Source organism: Pollicipes pollicipes, unplaced genomic scaffold (genome assembly GCF_011947565.3).
Source record: "Pollicipes pollicipes isolate AB1234 unplaced genomic scaffold, Ppol_2.1 Scaffold_5724;HRSCAF=6776_pilon_pilon_pilon, whole genome shotgun sequence".
Classification (NCBI taxonomy): domain Eukaryota; kingdom Metazoa; phylum Arthropoda; class Thecostraca; order Pollicipedomorpha; family Pollicipedidae; genus Pollicipes; species Pollicipes pollicipes.
This window is the reverse complement of record NW_023596746.1, coordinates 21,088,471-21,105,406: the sequence shown is the minus strand read 5'-3', so window position 1 is coordinate 21,105,406 and position 16,936 is coordinate 21,088,471. Positions and strand designations below refer to the sequence as shown.

The following is a 16,936-nucleotide window of genomic DNA, read 5'->3' as shown; positions in this document are numbered from 1 at the left end:
ACTCATTTACTGCGCCCCATGTACGCAATGTCTTCTGAATGGCTTACCACAAGCTTGCATATTTTTGATTTATTTACTTTTACCTGTGTGCCCCGTTTTTGTCTGCGTTTATGCTTGTGCGCATTAATTGCTGTAAAATGCTAAAAGGGCACGTATATCCGCCACCTTCCTATTGATGATGGCAACCTTCGTAAATTGTGGGATGGCCATTGAGGGGCACGAGCATCCAGCTGCCGACTTATCCCGTGAAAACGTATGCAGCTCGCCGTTACATTAACCATTTGCCGGCCCCTTTCGCGGTGCATGATAAACGTGCATGAGTGTGGCATCTCAAAAAGGCAATCGAAGCACCCAGATCACCACTCGAGTGCACAGGCCGCTTGCCGCACAAAGCCGGCCTTCCTCCTAGTTCTCATCACCCCGTAAAGGTGGCGCCACTGCAGCCGGCTCCGGTCGCGCAGACTCCATGACCTGCCTCACTGCTGACGTCACGCCGCCCTGGAGCCGAGGGCGCCGGTGAGTGCGAGGTCCACAGTCGTGCGAGAACACCTCGAGCGGCAGCAGACTGCGCTTGCCATGACGCTGTGTGGGCAGGTGACGATGCTGCTGTTTCTGCTGCTGGCCTGGGTGGCGCCGCTGCGGGCAGACCCCTCCACCCACAGGGTCGGCCTGCTGATGCCACGCGTTGTACCGCCCCAAGTAAGAGATTAGGGCTCTCAGGGGTATGTGCACAAGACTGTCATGGAAAGTGGAGGCAAGGCACTCCGTGCTCGACTTTTTTTCGTGCACCGGTGTGGCGTTAATGCTCCCGCGATGGCGTGATCTCAGAAATATTTGTTCCGATATTTTTGTGTGAATCACTAGCTTCACCAAACGCTTTGTTCTAAAAAGTTCAGCACATAGGTTTCTGCAATTTGTAAACGACCTTCGCAAACTCGAAGATCTTGTTTATCACAGCCCTCGGGTAATAAACCTTTTTTGTCGAGGTTGTCTGGGTAGCCTTACGTTCAATTGCTCGATAAACTATGTTGTTTCGACATGTGCCATTTGCTCTGCCCCTTTATGCCGCAGCTAGGACCACATCTAGGAACACAGCTAGGACGATAACATTCTATTTTTCCAAGGCATATAATATCAAGCGAGGCCGCACGTGCAAAGGAAGAATTCAGGGCAGGGCAGGGCAGGGCAGGGCAGGGCAAAGCTTCACGGGAATAATATTTGACATTGCATTATCTGGTTTGCCATATCTTGGATCGCGTCAAAACTTGATATCTGGTGTATGGTAACGAAAACTATCCAACGTCATTTGTTTCGTTTCTGTACCGGCTTTGTTCCTTGACACTGGACTGGGGTTTATGCACGGAATGTTCGAGCCGTATGACCTAATTTGACTTGTCATAAGCCGCGGACGCCGGCGGGCTACTTGTGGCGTTTGACAGCGCGGCACGGCTTATTCAACACCGCCTCCCCTGCTGGTTTGACTGGTCAAATGTCCATTGCAACGACGTTCAGTGCGAGCAATATTAGCCCGATGCAAGAGGTCGAAAGTCCATTGCAATGACGCTCAGTGCGAGCAATATTAGCCCGATGCAAGAGGTCGAAAGTCCATTGCAATGACGTTCAGTGCGAGCAATATCAGCCCGATGCAGTTATGTGTGTGTTACGCACATAACGCCGTCGAGGGTTAATGCTAAACTTACACGAAAAAGCGGCGGTCATGACTCGCTAGCCTCCACTTGTTCTTTGCCCACGTTCGCTCTGAACTCTTGCTTGCTAAAATTGTTGTCATCTCTGACAGAGTTCAGTTTCTACCTTGGTGTGACACCTCAATGAAAGGGGCACTTGAGCTTTCAGTCATAAATCCGACGCGTCCAATTTGGTTGGTGATACCAGTTTTCTCGAAATCCTTTAGAATGACCAAGAATTTCGAATTGATGTAGCCGCTCCGACAGGAGAAATGTAATTCGGACCTCCAGCTTACCGTGCACGGCATTCAGACCTCCTGCTCACCATGCACGACATTCGGGCCTCCTGCTCACCATGCACGGCATTCGGACCTGGTGCTCCCCATGTACGGCATTCAAGCCTCCTGCTCACCATACACGGTATTCGGACATCCTGCTCACCATGCACGGCACTCGGACCTGGTGCTCACCATGCACGGCATTCGGGCCTCCTGCTCACCGTGCACGGCATTCGGGCCTCCTGCTCACCATGCACGGCATTCGGACCTGGTGCTCACCGTGCACGGCATTCGGACCTCCTGCTCACCATGCACGGCAGTTTACGTAAATTATGGCCCAAAGCGTCGGGAAGACTTTTGCCTCGATCGTCCCGTCCAGTGGCATGATTTTTAGCTGGCTATGCGAATAAAGACGGTTGTTAGGATCGGTGGGATGGTCTGACCCTGGTGAGTGCACTGCTCTATACAACGAACATACCTTTCCGTGGATTGGTAAGCTTCCAGCTACGACAAAAGACAAGTAGAAAAATATAAACGGCTCAAAACGTCCAACAGCCATACATCATTTCAACTGCCACAATATTACTAGCAGTGATGTGGCTTGACAGACGCATTGATCGTGTCCTGCGAGCGTGTAGAAGCGACATTACAACGAAAACAGTTGTTAGCCTTTGCTCTTTAAATGTAAATTAAATTGTCCTTACTCTTCACTGCGTTATCCCAATCATTGTGCACTATTGTTCTCAACCATCTTGGTTTCTAAAGATGTTATTTATAATTCGAAATGATAGCAGCTGGCACCGTTATCCCGACCAACTAATTTTTCTTAGTCCATGTACGATTAGGTCGAAAATTAGTCGCCCTTGTTTTGCTAATTTTTTAACTTTGAAAATTTTTTAACTTTTTTTAACTTTTTTAACTTTGAAATTCTGTTCTTAAAAGTTTAAAAATCCCTGGAAATATCCAAAGGGTCGCATAACATGGCAAATTTTAATTCATTGGGAACATGAATTCCTGGAAACTCCACGAGTACTGGAAAACAGTACAACACAGTGGCGTGAGACATCTTCAGCGAAACAAAATTTGTTGCACATGCTTACCACCACACCAACGATACAACAGGGGTTTCGAGACAGGAACTTGAAAATGTGCTATATCATTGCGCGCTATCGGTTTGCGGTGAATTCTCACCGACTATGGTGCGAAAGAAATACCATGTCAGGGAGGCTGTAGAAACAGTCGGTCTGCAGCAACTTAGGAAGTGTCGATCGCGGATTTTGATGTTGTTGGATATAGGGCGTCGGCTCTAATCTGCGTCTCACACTAGAATAGTTACTAACCAACCATCACATAGTGCAGCCCAAGAGCCTTGTTCATCTGTGGCCAATTACCTACACCGCAAATTTTTCGCGTGATATATATGTACATATATATACCAATAACATATATATATATATATATATATATATATATATATATATATATATATATATATATATATATATATATATACCAACGATCGTTTGATGATGATTTTAACCATTATCTTCTGGCATACCTGTAGGTAGGTTATTTTCAGCATAAGAACCGTATCTCGTTACCCGTAACCATCGACCCGTTGCTATGGAACCTCTTGCTGCGCTACGGTTGTCGTGGTCTCAACCTGTCTACAGTTTCCTTAGGTGCGGACCGCCCTGCAACGGCGGGCTCAAACACAGGAGAAAACTTCCGGCTGATTCGGTGGACTGGTCCCGGGGTCTTTGCCCTCTGACACCTAACTCGGCGGACTGGCCTCTGGGTCTCTGCCCTGTGGCACCTAACTCGGCGGACTGGCCTCTGGGCACCTAACTCGGCGGACTGGCCTCTGGGTCTCTGCCCTGTGGCACCTAACTCGGCGGACTGGTCTCGGGGCCTCTGCTCCCTGACACCTGATTCTGTGTACAAGTCACAGGACTCCTGTCCCCTGACACCGGATTCTGTGGACAAGTCGTCACAGGTTTCCTGCCCTCTGACACCTGATTCTGTGGAACAGTCCCAGGGCTCCTGTCCTCTGACCGTGGACCGGTCCTGCGGTACCTATGCGTGGAAGTATATCGAACACCGTCCGCCCTATCCGCACCGGACTGCCGAGTGCCGGATACTGTCCGAGAACGGATCCCGTGCCACCGGTCCGGGCCGGATCCTCGTGGTCCGTTGGATCAACCCTTGCCGCATCCAGCTGAGCCGATTCAAGCCCGGTGTTGGCGTGCTCGATGCGTGACAGCGTGACAGCGTGACGTGACGATCAGGAAGCGGAGCATGAGCCGAAGCCCGCTCCGCCACGCGACGCTTACGCCCCCACCCGTTGTTTACAGCCGGAGACGTACTTCTGCACCTCGCTGAAGCTGGAGGAGGATAAGGATCTGTATGTTGGTAAGGGCGGTGTATGCATGGGACGGTCGATGACGGTAAAATATTGGTGCGATAGCGCGTCGTGATCTCCCTAGCGCTGTCTAATTGCTAGTCACGTGTTACAATGGATGTGTTACCCTGGAGACCCGCATGTCTGGATCCTTTTCACTTTAGGCCACCGATGAGGAGGATAGTGCTGATGATAAGAATCGGTATGGGTTAGGATCGCGCGAATGTGGAACAGCATGTGATTGTAACATTAGCTGTGCGGTGGGATGGCGTTGTCTCCTTTGCGCTGTCCAGTTATTCGTCGCGTTTGACACTGAATACGCCCAGCGTCATTCCGTTCCTCATCTGCTAGTGTGTTCCTGAGCTCGGGACGCGAGAGGGGAGCACAGTCAGTCCTGAGGTCGTTGACCGACAGAGGTCGGCGGGATCACTGGCGCGGCCCCGAGACCTCCATCGGAGGTGCGAGAGAGTGACGCGGAGACACAGTCCGTCCTGCGGTCGGTGACCGACAGAGGTCGGCGGGGTCTCTGGCGCGGCCCCGAGACCTCCATCGGAGATGCGGGAGAGTGACGCGGGCACACAGTCCGTCCTGCGGTCGGTGACCGACGGAGGTCGGCGGGGTCTCTGGCGCGGCCCCGAGACCTCCATCGGAGGTGCGGGAGAGTGACGCGGGCACACAGTCAGTCCTGCGGTCGGTGACCGACGGAGGTCGGCGGGGTCTCTGGCGCGGCCCCGAGACCTCCACCGGAGGAGCGAGAGGGTGACGCGGTCACACAGTCCGTGCTGCGGTCGGTGACCGGCTGGGGAGGCCGGCGCGGCACGGCCCCGAGACCTCCATCGGAGGAGCGGGAGGGTGACGCGGGCACACAGTCCGTCCTGCGGTCGGTGACCGGCTGGGGAGGCCGGCGCGGCACGGCCCCGAGACCTCCATCGGAGGAGCGGGAGGGTGACGCGGTCACACAGTCCGTCCTGCGGTCGGTGACCGGCTGGGGAGGCCGGCGCGGCACGGCAGCCCCGTCACGGGCGGACGACGCCCGCCGCCACCGTTAGCCGGCCGCCACCCTGCCAGTCATGGCGCACGCAGGCGGCGCCGCGGCACCGGCCGGAGCCGCCGCCGGGTCGCGATCCGCGCCGCTCCGATGCGCGCCGGCGACTCGTGGTCCCGCCTCAGCGGCACCGCACGGCGCGGAGAGTGGCGAAACACGGCCGGCGAACGTGGGTCAAAGGCGTGCAGAAGAGAACGGCACCGGCCACAACCGGAGGCGTGCAGAAGAGACCGCCGACTGGAGCCGGCGGGGCCATAATAACACTGAGGACTCCCTAGTGGAAGTGGGTCACGAATTCAGGATGGCAATGCTTGGATTGGAATAAAAATATCATAGGAGGAAAAACCTAGTGGTAGATTTAGTTTTGCAGCTCATTTGAGTGCAGGTCATGCACCGTAACAATTGTTCTAAAAGCGAATGTTACGCACCATGTTTGCTGCCGCCACCGAAGGAGAGGCAAATGTGGGTCCTTGATCCCGCGTATCTATTTATTATTATTCATTCTGGCTTGGCTCTCACCTAAGCTGCAGCAGCATCTGATCTCCGGTTCCAGACAGTGACTGCTTTGGAATTATTGCAGCGGTAATCTTGTTTACGCTGCAACGCGACAAGACTTCTCCCTCTGTTTTCGCATGTCTACTTTCATTCCTCGGTCTCAGTGGAGGGGCAGGATGGTGCATTCGGGCCCACACTAGCTATCCTGACACTCTTCGGGTCCCTGCTACCTTGACACATTCAAATCAGGCAATTCAGACTAGCGGCACATCCACCCGCATACCAGGACATACATCATGCTGCATCCCTGCACCATTTCGTTTCACCGGGGACATGCTGCAAGCATTAGTCATGACTCGCCCTCAATGCCGGACTAGCCCCCCCCCCCCCCCCCCACACACACACACACTCCCCGAGCACTCTCACAGTGCTGGATCAGGTTCCCGTTGCGGGGAAGATTCTGCGTCAGAGGCGACCCCGCATGGCCGTAGTGCCACCAGTCTCTCCTCGGTTCCGTAGACCCGCAGCAGTCCGCGATGGCCTACAGAGTCTCAGTCTGACCACAGCAAACTAGACCGGAGGCGCAGTTTCGCATGATTCCATCACTTGGCGCCAGATCTGCAGCTGTTTGTGCGCGGTGTTTTCTTGCGGCTTTTCAGAACGTAACGCACCATCACTCCTCGTTATAACTCGTCACAGCCTTGCACGTCTCATCAACAGTGCAAGTGGGTCACCTGACGCGAGTGTGTCGCTCCCGTGAACTGTGTGTCAGGTCAGTGACCAACATCTCGTCCCGAAAGTGGGGTCAGGTCAGTGACCAACGCCTCGTCTCGGTAGTGAGGTCAGGTCAGTGACCAACACCTCGTCTCGGTAGTGGGGTCAGGTGAGCGACGAGCACCTCGTCTCGGCAGTAAGGTCAGGCCAGTGACCAGCATCTCGTCTCGGCATTGAGGTCAGGTCAGTCACCCTCACCTAATCTCGACAGAGAGGTAGTGACCAGCACCTCGTCTCGACGGAGCGGCAGTGACCAGCACCTCGTCTCGGCATTGAGGTCAGGTCAGTCGTCATCACCTCGTCTCGACAGAGAGGTAGTGACCATCACCTCGTCTCGACAGAGCAGTAGTAACCAGCACCTCGTCTCGGCAGTGAGCTTCGAGCCAAACGCGACAATGGAGACGGCTCACCACATGCTGTTGTACGGCTGCGAGCTGCCCGGCCTGACGGAGGCCGTCTGGAACTGCGGGGACATGGCCAACCGTGACCCTGCCAAGAGGACCGGCCCTGTCTGCCGCGGCCGATCACAGGTCAGTCTCACGTCACAGGGCACGAGTCAGGCTGGGGGCACAGGTCACAGATCAGTCTCGGGTCACAGATCACAGATCAGTCTCGGGTCACAGGTCACAGGTCAGTCTCGAGTCACAGGTCACAGGACAGTCTCGGATCACAGGTTACAGGTCAGTCTCGAGTCACAGGCCACAGGACAGTCTCGGATCACAGAGCCCTCACACGAATCGTCCAGAGCCTTCGCACGAATTAAAACAACATACTAAGAGTGACATTTCATCGCAAAATCACCCGCTGTTGACATCAGCCATAACTCACAAATCACAACTTGTAAATCACAGACGAATATGGGACCTCCAACCGTTGATTAGATTCGTCACAGGTCACAGAGCACCGGAATTAGCACGAACCGCGCTCATAGACCATAGCGCGCCTCACGCTGCTGAGCTAACGGTGCCAGTTCTCGGCAGACTTTATACCGGAGGTCGCCGACGCGGCACTAATCCCCAAATAAGCGACCTCGCACGGCTTACACGACGACCGATGCTTATCGATGGGTTGTCCGGCATGTGCACACCGGGCAGGATAGGTTATGGGTGCTCTGGCACGTGTATGCAGTCAGGACAGGTCACAGGTGCTCCTACACGTATACGCCAGGCAGGACAGGTCACGGGTGCTCTGACACGCATGCGCCAGGCAGAGCAGGTGACGGGTGATCTGACATATTGACAAATATGTACCAGGCGGGGCAGGTCATGGTGTTCCGACACATGTGCACCAGACTGGACAGGTCACAGGTGTTCCGGCACGTGTGTGCTAGGCGAGACAAGTCACGGGTGCTCTGACACATGGGTGCCAGGCAAGACAGGTCATAGTGCCGGCTACACCAAATCAAAATTATTGGTCATTCTGGAGGATTTCGAGAAAACTGATATCACCGACCAAATTGGACGCGTCGGAACTATGACTGAAAGCACAAGTGTCCCTATAATTGAGGTGGCATCACATCAAGGTAGAAACTAAGGTTTTGGGTGCCGGCCACAATACACGGCGCCGCAGCGCCTCTACGGCTGACCGGCCTGACCACACCAGCGTCACCACGCTGTATCACCGTCCCAGCCGCGCTCTACCCAAGCTGACACGTAGCGTGATGTAGGCCGTTCTGTGCTGCTCGGACGCGCAAGTCGCCAAAATCCCAGGGATCATGGACAGGTGCACCGGAATGATCACGAATGTCCGCAGATGGTCATCTGGCTGTCTGTCTGAAAACTGAGTCTTTGAACATCTGTCGGCCCTTGTTTCTTCACCTTGGTTTTAGAACCTTGAAATTATTGTAAGATTACGTTTGACAAGGACGTGATTCCTCATATGGGCGTATTTCACAAGTCATTATCACCTTTGTGGACAGACATGCCTTGTGCTCCACTTGATACTCGCTGTAGCTGCAAAACGATGTTTGCATACCAGCTGCCAAACCATGGTTGACTGGTTAATGCAGCCTATTACTCATCTATCGTCCTAAAGTACAGGGCTGTCGGTGCGATTTAGGTCTTTTGGCAGCAAGTATATTCCACGACAGCGTAATGCATTGTTGCTGAATCTTCCGAATTCGTGACCTTATTTCTACGGTCTTTGTGGTGTGGGAATTCCTTCAGGTGGAAACACATCTGACCCATCACTTTCCCGTCCTCAGCAGTGCCGCGCACTTTCGTCCGTTGATTAATGCGCTATGCAGATTAAGATGATCTGTACAGACCGGTAATCTAATGGGGATAAGGTCCAGTTGCGGGACATTTACATTTTTCTGTGGGAATTCAGACCAATGCCAAGCTAATTCTTGTCTTCGTATCAGCAGGGCCGCTCAAGTAAACTGACTTGATAAATTGTGCACAGTGGTGGAAGTGAATGAGAATGGAATCGAACGTAGAATATGTAAGTTCTTTCTATACATCGTCGTCGTAAATGCAAAAGGAAGCAAAGGCTCCTCCGCCACTTGTCGCTGAACCGAACCGCGGACAGACGGTCCCACGGCCACAGCACACTGCACTTCACTCTCGATCGCGATTGGGGGGCCCGCCCAACCATCACAAATGCAGTTGATAACCATTCTTTGCACGCATTTGGATTGGACTTCAGTCTCTTTTCCCGATTTGAACTGGCTGCTCCCACTGAAAGGTCACAGCGTAAAATGGCATATAGCTGCTTTCATTGTCTTCGAGTTGGCGCTGTGCGACCGATGTGTTGCGCGCATGGTTTCGCTCGCATCGGTTTACTGTTGTCACAGGTGATCTACGCGTGGGCGAAGAACGCACCCAAGCTCGTGCTGCCGAAAGGTGTTGCATTCCACCTTGGGAAGAATACAGATGTGAAATATCTCACCTTGCAAGTTCATTACGCGGACGTGTCATTATTCAAAGGCAAGTGTCGTGCAACAAGCAATTCCTATTCTCCATACGAAATCCGTCTATGGTCGTGCACAAACTTCATAACATGAGCTGTTGGCAATGGTCAGGCACGGTACTGAAATAAGCCTCTATTTTGTATCAGCCTTTTCTATCTAGCCTTTTCTTTGATTTGCAGATGGAAAAACAAAAGACGACTCTGGCGTGTTCCTCACATACACCGAAACTCCGTACGTATCGCAAGAAACAATCAACTTCTGAAGATATCATTCATTCGCACGTATGCTTCAGCTCACCCTTAGGGTGCCTCGGAGATGACTTTTGCGCATGGGTTCCCAAAGGCAAAGGCACCGGAAATGACTGAGCAATACAAGCACATAGTTCGTTGGCCTCGACCACAACCGCAACGTGCTTGCCGCTGCCCGTAGCCTAATTACTTCTTCCAAGCCGCAGCTGAAGTCCAGTGAAGCGTTCTGCTTTGCCAGCTGGCCATCCGCCTGTTCTCAAGCATCGCTCCCACAGGCAGCCCAAGTCGGCAGGCGTCCTTCTGATGGGCACTGGCGGCTACATCTTCCCGTACTCGCAGGCGCACATGGAGACCGCCTGCGACATCGCCGAGGACAAGCTCATCCACCCATTCGCCTTCCGCACGCACACGCACGCGCTAGGTACGTGCGAGCCGCGCCGCTGGCCGTCCGGCTGCTGGTGACGGACCACGTGCTCCCTGCTCGAGGGCTTGACGAGAACACGCTTGTATGCACCTGTCCAGCCGGATGGAGCAATGCGTTAAACTGTGCGTGCACACAGAATCATGCGTAACTTGGTTTTGGTTTCCCTCTTTTTCTATAGTATGGTTTGCTCGGGAACATACTATGTGACGTTCTTGCTATCACTCCCGGCGGCCGCCAGGACTGAATACACTGCTCTCCAGTCAGCTATCACTCCCGGCGGCCGGCCAGGACTGAGTACATGCTCTCCAGTCAGCTATCACCCGGCGGCCGGCCAGGACTGAGTACACTGCTATCCTGTCAGCTACCACTCCCGGCGGCCGGCCAGGACTGAGCACACTGCTCTCCAGTCAGCTATCACTCCCGGCGGCCGGCCAGGACTGGTACACTGCTATCCAGTCAGCTATCACCCCGGCGGCCGGCCAGGACTGAGCACACTGCTATCCTGTCAGCTATCACCCGGCGGCCGGCCAGGACTGAGCACACTCTCTCCAGTCAGCTATCACTCCGGCGGCCGGCCAGGACTGAGACACTGCTCTCCAGTCAGCTATCACCCCCGGCGGCCGGCCAGGACTGAGCACACTGCTATCCTGTCAGCTATCACTCCCGGCGGCCGGCCAGGACTGAGCACACTGCTCTCCAGTCAGCTATCACTCCCGGGGCCGGCCAGGACTGAGTACACTGCTCTCCAGTCAGCTATCACTCCCGGCGGCCGGCCAGGACTGAGTACACTGCTATCTGTCAGCTATCACTCCCGGCGGCCGGCCAGGACTGAGCACACTGCTCTCCAGTCAGCTATCACTCCCGGCGGCCGGTCAGGACTGAGTGCACTGCTCTCCAGTCAGCTATCACTCCCGGCGGCCGGTCAGGACTGAGAACACTGCTATCCTGTTAGCTATCACTCCCGGCGGCCCGGCCAGGACTGAGCACACTGCTCTCCAGTCAGCTCGCGCCAGGGCAGCTTTGTTTGCGAGCGCCTGAGCGGAATCGGCGCACCAGCGCGGCCCGTTAGCGCTCCGAGCAGCTGGAAGGGTGGTCGGCGCATCACACCAGCCGCCACGTGTGCCTCGTGCCCGCCGTCAACACCGCGCGCTCCTAACTCTCTCAGGCCGTAGCTGGACCGTGACGTGGGGACGGGCCGCTGTCGGCAGGCGAGGTGGTGTCCGGCTGGCGTGTCCGCTACGCCGGCGGCCAGTACCAGTGGACGTTGATTGGCAAGATGAACCCGCAGCTACCGCAGATGTTCTACCCGGTGCTGGACAACGTCACGCTGAGCCGCGGTGATGTCGTGGTACGTGTGCCCACGGCGGCGGGGAGAGAGGCTTGGAAATGCAGGGAGAGCGAGGGAGGGGGAACGTGGTACGTCTGCCCACGGCGGCGGGGAGAGAGGCTTGGACATGTAGGGAGAGCGAGGGAGGGGTAACGTGGCACGTCTGCCCACGGCGGCGGGGAGAGAGGCTTGGAAGAGCAAGGAGAGCGAGGGAGCGGGGTAACGTCCGCTCCGCGGTGACGTTGCGTAGCAATAACGTTTGTTTTGCCTTTAAGCGAGCTAGAATACGAAACAATAGCGGTGATGTGGCGTGCCATGAAAGGAAGCCTTTCGGTATCTTTAGAGATTTTGCATGACTTACAGTCACAACTGAGCGTGACGTTGCGATAAACAAAATGTCTGCATCCAAAGCTGCGTTTCAGTTACGCTCCATTTAAACAGGCCTCAACCCCCACAAGTAACGTGATTTGTGGATGGCCCCTGAGGTCTTTATTGCTCCTACCAATCACGTCTGTCTGGCCCTTTATCATTACAGTAATATGCAAGTTGAAGTGTAAAACAGCTGGTTCGTAAACCTTGTTAAGATCTTTAAGTGGGGGGCTTAAATGTTTGGAGTGATTTTATTTTGGGTATAGCTTGGGCTCCCTGTTCTACGAATAGCTTCTGCGCCAATGAGTGTGGCTCAGCAAGCAGTGTGTTGCGAAAATCATAGCACATGTAAAGGGAACGTAACGGCTGCGAGCGCCCCGCCCCACAAGTGGCCTGTCTACCGGCCGACCCGTCGTGCACTCGCCCTCACAGGCGCCCTGTCTACCGGCCGACCCGTCGTGCACCCGCCCCACAAGTGACCTGTCTACGGGCCGACCTGTCGCTTGTCGTACGCCAGCCGTGGTGTGTGGCGCGGTAGGCAGCTCCGTGAGTTCGCCATCTCAGCGAGATGTTACGTTCACTGATCTCCGTGATTTCACATTTTCAGGCCGCCAGGTGTACCATGAGCAGCCACCGCGCCCGCGTCACCAAAGTCGGGTGAGTCCGTCCAAAAGCCGCATGTAGCCTAGCCTGCAAATGTTGAATGTCTTCCGGCGAGGCGGTTTGAGATGAACAGCATATCGTCCAGCAAAAATACTGCGTAAGATCTGCTAGACGGGGTACACATCTGGACCCAAAACCCGTGATGCGAGGAGTGAGCTGAGCTGGTGCGGGGATTGGAAAGCCACTAAAAATAGTTTTGTAAGATTCTGCAACAGGCGTGCGTCGAGCGTAGCCATGGCGTTGATCACACCTACGACCGGGCTGTACCGGCATCCGATCAGGCTGGACCGGCATCCGATCAGGCTGGACCGGCATTCGGGCCGCCCTCATCGGTGGCCGGCGTCACGTCACCTCCGCCCGCCCGGCACTGCCACACTCCACACGGTTCATACGGCTCACACCTCACGCGGCTTGCACTCAAACGGCTCACATGGCTCACACTCAGGCGGCTCACACTCAGGCGGCTCACACTCACACGGCTCACACGGCTCACACTCAAACGGCTCACACGGTTCACACTCACACGGCTCACACTCATACGGCTCACACGTGCTCCCACTCACGCGGGGCTCACCACTCAACATGGCGCACGTGGGCTCAACACTCACCACGGCTCACGCTCACTACGGCTCACACGGCTCACACGGCTCACACGTACACGGCTCACACTCACACGGCTCACACTCTCACGACTCACACGGCTCACACTGCTCGCACAGCTCACACTCCGCCACGTGCCGCAGGGCGACGGCGCGAGACGAGATGTGCAACTTCTACATGATGTACTGGACGGAGGGCACGCCACTGGCGCGCAGCAGCTGCTTCAGCTGGGGGCCGCCCTTCTCCTACTGGCACCGGCTGCCAATGGGGCTGCTACGGCTCTTCTCCTACCCGTGGCTCTCGCAGATCCCCGACGAGAACCGTGCCTCGACCATCGACGGCGAGGAGCTCCGCTCCTACCTGTTCGGCCGCATGCGCAACGACTAGCCGCTTGGCTGCGGGTGTTCGATATGGGCGAATTGTGTTTTCTGCGGCCGAGTGACGCACGACGGAGGCTTGGCCTGCGGCCAGAACCTGAGTGGAGATCGTGACATTTTAACTGACAGGGATGAGAGTCCGGTGTCTCAGTTTTGATACTTTGCTGCCCTTGCGATTTCTGGGTTAATTGGCAACGAACACGTGCTTGGTATCACAAAGCTGAGTGAACAGCCAGAGCTCTTGAACTGGTCGCAAGCATTTCTTGACGTTACGAATTGGAGTGAGCTTGCCCATGCCGTGAAGTATGCCAGTCATATTCGCAGCTTTTCACAGTGCTTCATTATATACAAGTGGAGGGCCATTTAAGCTTAAGCTAAATGTGACTTAAGTTTCAGGAATAGGCTGTACATTGGTTCTCCTTGTGGGCCGCCGTAATCACATGTCAGACGGATAGCATCACGTGTGTTAAGCACGTGAGCCAAGCACAGTCGAAAACAACGCCGCGTTTCCTTTTAACGTGTGGAAATGGCAGCGATGCACCGCATAGATCTGCTTGTGAGGCATGAATAACATGAGACAAATGTAGTGTAAGCCAGTCCCTGCCATTCTCGCTGAGGTGTGACGACATCAAGGCGCTGGAAGTCTGTAACTGACTAAGTGCAAAGGTCTTATGCCAAGTCATCGACCTCCCTTATATGAGGAGGTACTGGTTAAGCGACATCATAGAGCTTTCTTGGTCTAAAGTTTTGAAAACGCTTTTGAACTGTTTTCTTAAGAGGCTTTAGAACATGCCATACCGTTGATAAGGAAGCGACTGTTTGCAATGGCACACAATCCCACTGGCATTTACTAAGCAAAACACGCTTATCAAACTAAGGAAAACTTTGTAATAATACACAAACCCGTTTATAGAAATGTGTCTTCATGCTTATAGAAATGTGTCCGATGCCCTCATTTCATCTAGCTTCTGGAATAATACCAGGCCATGGATCGGTGGAGCCTCGACGTGGATCGGCTGAGGGGGTCAGAATTATTGTTTGCACCGGTGTCGTGTGGAGAAAGGTGGGCTTTGATGACCATTTAATGCAATAATTGTCCAACGATGACTATATACAGGCAAGCAAGCCCTCTGTTAGCAATGCATGCTTATCAACGGGGACGCAGCCAGGATATAGGGGCTGTTTTTGTCACGTTTGCGTCAGATAAATCACCAACTCTTTCTTAAAAGTTTTGAGACGTTCTGGTAGGAAGATAGCTGGCATCATCATTGCGTGTGCGTGGCTAAGCGGTGTTGCGGCTGAGACTACCCAACCAGCACAATTTTCTGTACTGCCGTGAATTAAGTGGAGTTGCATCGCAGCGTTGAGTGAATATTTCAGTGAACAAGAGCTGCTGGATTGTCAACCAGTCTGCAGGATGGCAGGTCAAGATGCGCGCACAGAGCTGCCTCCCTATCTAAGGATGACGACGAATAAATCCAACCTTCAACTGCCGGAGAGGCCCGGTCGCGAAAGCATTAACTGTCGTTGCGCTCGATGGTCAAACTGTTGGAAAGGAAGACATCTGTCAGTCTCAAAATAACCTTTCATTTCCATCCTACTCGCATGCATAGGGCAATTTTGGCTTGCTGGTTGAATTTCTACCAATGTTTATATTTTGGCGATAGAATGTGTCATTCTGCTGTAGAAGTTGATGTTTTCATGATCAGAAATGCAGATTTTTACACCAGCATATATGACATAAATAAAAGAGGATGGCTGCCAACAATTTTAACCCGTACCCTGATTCGCCGCTTTTTGTGACACGAACTTGTGAAGGGCGGGGGGAGGATTTCCTGACGTTTGCAAACTAAGGAAGGTAAAGCCTCGAAAACAAAACAATCAAGCAGCAAACTGTCTTAAGCGAGATTCCGTGATTGGTAAGAAGTCTCATGTTGTTGACTGACCCCCACTAGACCAAGTTGTAAGTCAAATGTTCTTGAAAACCAAACATCAGCTTTGCATGTTCACAGAAAATAAACCATGCAGTACAGTGATATAGACCATAAAGAGGTGTGTCCCTGTTTTGATTATGAGCACAATAGCATCTAGTTTTATCTGTTTGGAGCCTATATTTATAACGAAGAGTTTTGTTCATGTGACATTGCCAACCCTCCGCGCGCGGTCCGCAGGATCGTCGCTTGCCACCCACCGCACCCGCCGGCCTTGAATCGTCTTGCAGTGGTCGTAAAAAGACATAACTTCTCTGAAATCAGAATTGATTGGGGTGCTGTTTTGGTGTCAACACGCGCACAATGGATACCACAGAGGCTACCAAAGATTTAAGCAGGACTGCACAGTATGCCGCATTGGTATCCTCAGAAAACCGTAGGGGGGTGGGGGGGGGGGTCGCATCACCTACCCTCCCCCTCCCGTCATGGTGAGTGACTTGTTCGGAAAGAGCTATCTGCCTGATGTGAAGTTAATGAAAAATTTCGATACAATTTAGTTGGGATACGGCCAAAGGCTCCCCACCAGTCAAAACATGCCGCGCCAGGCTTGGAACACGCTTAAGGTACGGTGGATAGTTTAATGACGGCTGAGATGGGGCTCAAAGCACGCACGTGATTTTCGTATGGGACATGGCCTCGTGGCGGCCCGCATAATTGACGCCATTCCCATTGCCGCTCGCTACTGGTTTAAAATCTGCCATGCATTCTGCTGTCCTGGCTATCTAGGTCCTTCACTGTTTTTTTGCGGTCGAAAGTAAATCCTGCCAAAGATCGAGTTTAAACGTGAGGCCCCGGCAAGTCTCGAGGGTGGAAGAAAATCTCTGCCGCGATTGGGCTACCTCATTAGCTTAGAGCAGGTGCACCTGCTTTCTTAACACCAGCAGTTATCCTGACATTCGTTCAAGGGCAGTGTATGACTGAACGTCTCAGTTATGTGCATGATGTTGAAAATTGCAGTGATGAAAGAGATTTTCGGTGATGGGCTGATTACTGATGACGCTGCAGGACATGTACTGAATGACCATTCTGTCATAGGGTATCGCTTTGCGCTACTGGCGACAATTTTTCCTCCAAAAATTTGGCCGGCGTCATCACTTTTACCACCCCTGGTAACCTTTTAACATTCATTGAACGTCTTTACGGATGCAGCGGTGAATGTGGTGGAGGGCTTACCCCCCACGTAGATGCAATGATATTCATGTTTATGAGAGTTGCGATATATGGTTCGTTTGATTTTCGCAGCCTTGTGCCGCAGCAAAATATCTGCAGCGTGTCATCATAGCGGGTGTTCCTTCCCGAGATTGCCTCTCTTGTTATTGGGAGCATGTCTCTATGCCCTGGATATCTC

At 53.5% G+C, this 16,936-nt stretch overlaps 1 protein-coding gene across 1 annotated transcript; it reads left to right on the top strand.

Annotated features, from left to right (window-relative positions):
* The first annotated feature begins 675 nt into the window (after nt 1–675).
* Nucleotides 676–13,607, top strand: LOC119102798 (peptidylglycine alpha-hydroxylating monooxygenase-like). Its single transcript, XM_037226250.1, has 9 exons — nt 676–699; nt 4,318–4,375; nt 7,051–7,208; nt 9,473–9,605; nt 9,769–9,820; nt 10,113–10,258; nt 11,470–11,609; nt 12,565–12,614; nt 13,364–13,607. Exons 1-9 carry the CDS (start codon nt 676–678, stop codon nt 13,605–13,607), a joined length of 1,005 nt encoding a protein of 334 aa, XP_037082145.1.
* The last annotated feature ends 3,329 nt before the right edge of the window (nt 13,608–16,936 follow it).

Excerpts from the sequence above, each read along its gene's own strand:
- LOC119102798 (XM_037226250.1), top strand. The coding sequence starts at position 676 with ATGCCACGCGTTGTACCGCCCCAA. Across the intron at positions 7,209-9,472 it reads TCTGCCGCGGCCGATCACAG|GTGATCTACGCGTGGGCGAA; the intron begins GTCAGTCTCACG and ends CTGTTGTCACAG. Across the intron at positions 11,610-12,564 it reads TGAGCCGCGGTGATGTCGTG|GCCGCCAGGTGTACCATGAG; the intron begins GTACGTGTGCCC and ends TCACATTTTCAG.